Raw genomic sequence first — 2,611 nt, 5'->3', positions numbered from 1 at the left:
CTCTGCAGGTGCAGGAGGGTGGACAGAGGGTCCGCGGTCTGGCACGGGCAGCCTGGAGGGCTCAGCACCCTGCACGGGGCAAGTGGTGCGAGGCAGGCCTGCGGCTGGGGGCGGAAGGGGGGCGTTCCGGCTCTGCGGGGCGGCGCGGGCAGCCGGGCGGTGGAGCAGGAGCCGGGCCGGCAGGGCCGGCAGATGGGCGGCCGCGGTGGGGGTGGCGGGCGTCTGGCCGCCCCGAGCAAGCGCCTGCCTGCCGCACAAAGCGGGCGGAGACAAAGGCGCGGCCGACACCTGTCGCTCTTGGCGCGGCTGCAGCTGCCAACTGTCACGGGCATCAAGTTACGGAGCCAGACGGTGGCGCGGCGGGGCGCGGGGCACCGTGGGGAGGTGGGGCGGGGGCCACCGTGGGGAGGTGGGGCGGTGTATGACGGGCAGGGAGGGGCCGGGCGGAAGACCGGGGGTGCGGCCCAGCGAAGGAGGCGTCGGAGCAGGGGGAGGCGAAGGAAAAGGAGGGCTACAGGGAACTGGGGGCGAGGGGACCACCGGCCGGGGGTGGGAGCGCTCAGAGCGGCTGGCGGGGCAAGGGGAGCGCGAGGAGGAACCGGCAGGCGGCAGCGCTGGCGGACTCCGCCCCACCAGGACGCGGGGGCCAATCGAGGGTGGGCGTCGGGGGCGAGCCTGGTGTCGGCATTAGGCTGCCCCCGCTCCCCGGAGCGCAGAGGCACCCTGGCCGGACGTCCCCTCCCGGTCCGGAGGAGAGAGCCAGGCGGACCACGGAGGAGCCCCCGCACGCACGCACGCACGCACGCAGACCTAACGCGGCGGAGGAAGCGACCGGCGCGGCCGGGGTCGCGGTCCTGGGGGCCGCCCCCGCGGGGGTCGCGACGGCGCTCGCGAGGGGCCCCGCCCTGCCAGCTGCCCGCCGCCCGGGCCGCGGGACCGCACAAAGCGCGCCGCTCCCATTGGCTGTGGCGCGCCTCGCGGCCCGCAGCGCCGCGCCCGCTCCGCCAATCGGCGCATTGACATGCAAATGAGCCCCTATAAAAGGGGCGGGGCGGCCGCCGGCCGGAAGACGCGCGACGGCGAGGGCTGCCGCGGGGCCTCGAGGAGCCGGCGCCCACCGCCCGCAGCCCTCGCCGCACGCGTGGCGGGGCGGCCATGGCCCCGTCCCTGGCCCCCGGCCGGGACCGTACGGGCCGGGAGCACGAAGACTGCGGGGAGGCTCGTGGGGACCGCAAGGTGCGGGCCGGCGGCGCGGGCGGGCGGGCGGGGGGAGGCCGCCCGGGGCCGGGGCTCAGGGGCCCGCTTCCCGCAGGCCCGGAAGCCCCTGGTGGAGAAGAAGCGGCGCGCGCGGATCAACGAGAGCCTGCAGGAGCTGCGGCTGCTGCTGGCGGGCGCCGAGGTGCGGCCGGCGGGCGTGGGGCGGGCTGCGGGGCGGGCTGCGGGGCGCGCGCCGGGCTCACGCGCTCCCCGACGGCGCAGGTGCAGGCCAAGCTGGAGAACGCCGAGGTGCTGGAGCTGACCGTGCGGCGCGTGCAGGGAGCGCTGCGGGGCCGGGCGCGCGGTGAGTGCGGGGCGCGCTGGGAGGGCTGAGCTCCCCCGGCCGCTCGGCGCCCAGGGCCCTCCCCGGGGTCCACGGAGGGAGGGGACCCGTGGGCCAGGCCAGTCGCCGCTCACCGGACCCCATGGCTCTCTCCTCCCCTCTCTCGGGTGCAGAGCGCGAGCAGCTGCGGGCGGAAGCCAGCGAGCGCTTCGCCGCCGGCTACATCCAGTGTATGCACGAGGTGCACACCTTCGTGTCCACGTGCCAGGCCATTGACGCCACCGTCGCCGCCCAGCTCCTGAACCACCTGCTGGAGTCCATGCCCCTGCGCGAGGGCAGCAGCTTCCGAGACCTGCTGGGCGGCGCCCTGGCGGGGCCGCCGGGAGCCCCTGGGCGGGGCGGCTGGGCCGCAGGGGCGTCCCCGGGGTCCCCACTGCCCAGCCCCCCAGGTCCCGGGGACGACCTGGGCTCCGACCTGGAGGAGGCCTCCGAGGCTGAATTGAGTCGGGCGCCTGGGGAGCGGCTGCACTTGGCGCCTGCAGCCTTGGGCGGCCTCACTGCAGCCCGAATGGCCCAGAGCGTCTGGCGGCCCTGGTGACTGTGCTGGCCGGGAACCCAGGGGCCAGGCCTTCCCAGCTCCACGCCCGCCACCCTGGGGGGTCCCACGTGGTGGGGCAGGGCCCGAGGTGTCTCCCAGTCGGCCGCCCTCCTCCAGTGGGTTTCTGGCTGGCCAGCACCAGGTGACCGGCCAGCCAGGCCCAGGGCCCTGTTCCTGGAGGGAGCCACTTTGCGCTCAGGGGTGGTGGAGGGGGGAGCTCCAGGCAGGAGGAAGACCCTGGCCAGGGCTCCCACCCCTCTTCCATGTGCACCTCTGCCTGTCTCAGGTGCCGGGTGGGGAGTGAGGTGACCCAGTGGTGCTGAGCCCTCGTGACCCAGGCAGGGGCGCCGGGGCACAGGGGCAGCTGCAGCACTGCCGAGAGAAGCGAGACGTTCTGAACGTCTTGCTGGCAGCACGTGTGTCAGGGTGCGGTCAGTTGTGCCCAGACGCGTTAAATAAAGAGTTTCACAGTA

At 75.7% G+C, this 2,611-nt stretch overlaps 1 protein-coding gene across 3 annotated transcripts; it reads left to right on the top strand.

The window, feature by feature from the left end:
* The first annotated feature begins 1,086 nt into the window (after positions 1 to 1,086).
* On the top strand, positions 1,087 to 2,611 carry HES6 (hes family bHLH transcription factor 6). 3 transcript variants are annotated; one of them, XM_062202697.1, is made up of 4 exons: positions 1,087 to 1,236; positions 1,313 to 1,399; positions 1,486 to 1,561; positions 1,714 to 2,611. In XM_062202697.1, the coding sequence occupies exons 1-4, from the start codon at positions 1,156 to 1,158 to the stop codon at positions 2,136 to 2,138; spliced, it is 669 nt and encodes a 222-aa protein (XP_062058681.1). In that variant the 5' UTR covers positions 1,087 to 1,155; the 3' UTR covers positions 2,139 to 2,611. The 3 variants fall into 3 exon arrangements, with proteins under 3 accessions (XP_062058681.1, XP_062058671.1, XP_062058689.1); XM_062202687.1 differs by having other exon boundaries at positions 1,480 to 1,561; XM_062202705.1 differs by having other exon boundaries at positions 1,480 to 1,521; positions 1,714 to 1,842.

This window comes from Lepus europaeus, chromosome 1 (assembly GCF_033115175.1).
Source record: "Lepus europaeus isolate LE1 chromosome 1, mLepTim1.pri, whole genome shotgun sequence".
In the NCBI taxonomy this organism is placed as follows: Eukaryota; Metazoa; Chordata; class Mammalia; order Lagomorpha; family Leporidae; genus Lepus; species Lepus europaeus.
The sequence above is the reverse complement of the archived record's forward strand: the minus strand, read 5'-3'. Positions and strand labels throughout refer to the sequence as shown.

Bases quoted from the DNA above. Each gene is read 5' to 3' on its own strand.
- HES6 (XM_062202687.1), top strand. From the start codon at position 1,156: ATGGCCCCGTCCCTGGCCCCCGGCCGGGACCGTACGGGCCGGGAGCAC. The intron at 1,400-1,479 runs GTGCGGCCGGCG...CCGACGGCGCAG, and splicing joins TGCTGCTGGCGGGCGCCGAG to GTGCAGGCCAAGCTGGAGAA. The intron at 1,562-1,713 runs GTGAGTGCGGGG...TCTCGGGTGCAG, and splicing joins GCTGCGGGGCCGGGCGCGCG to AGCGCGAGCAGCTGCGGGCG.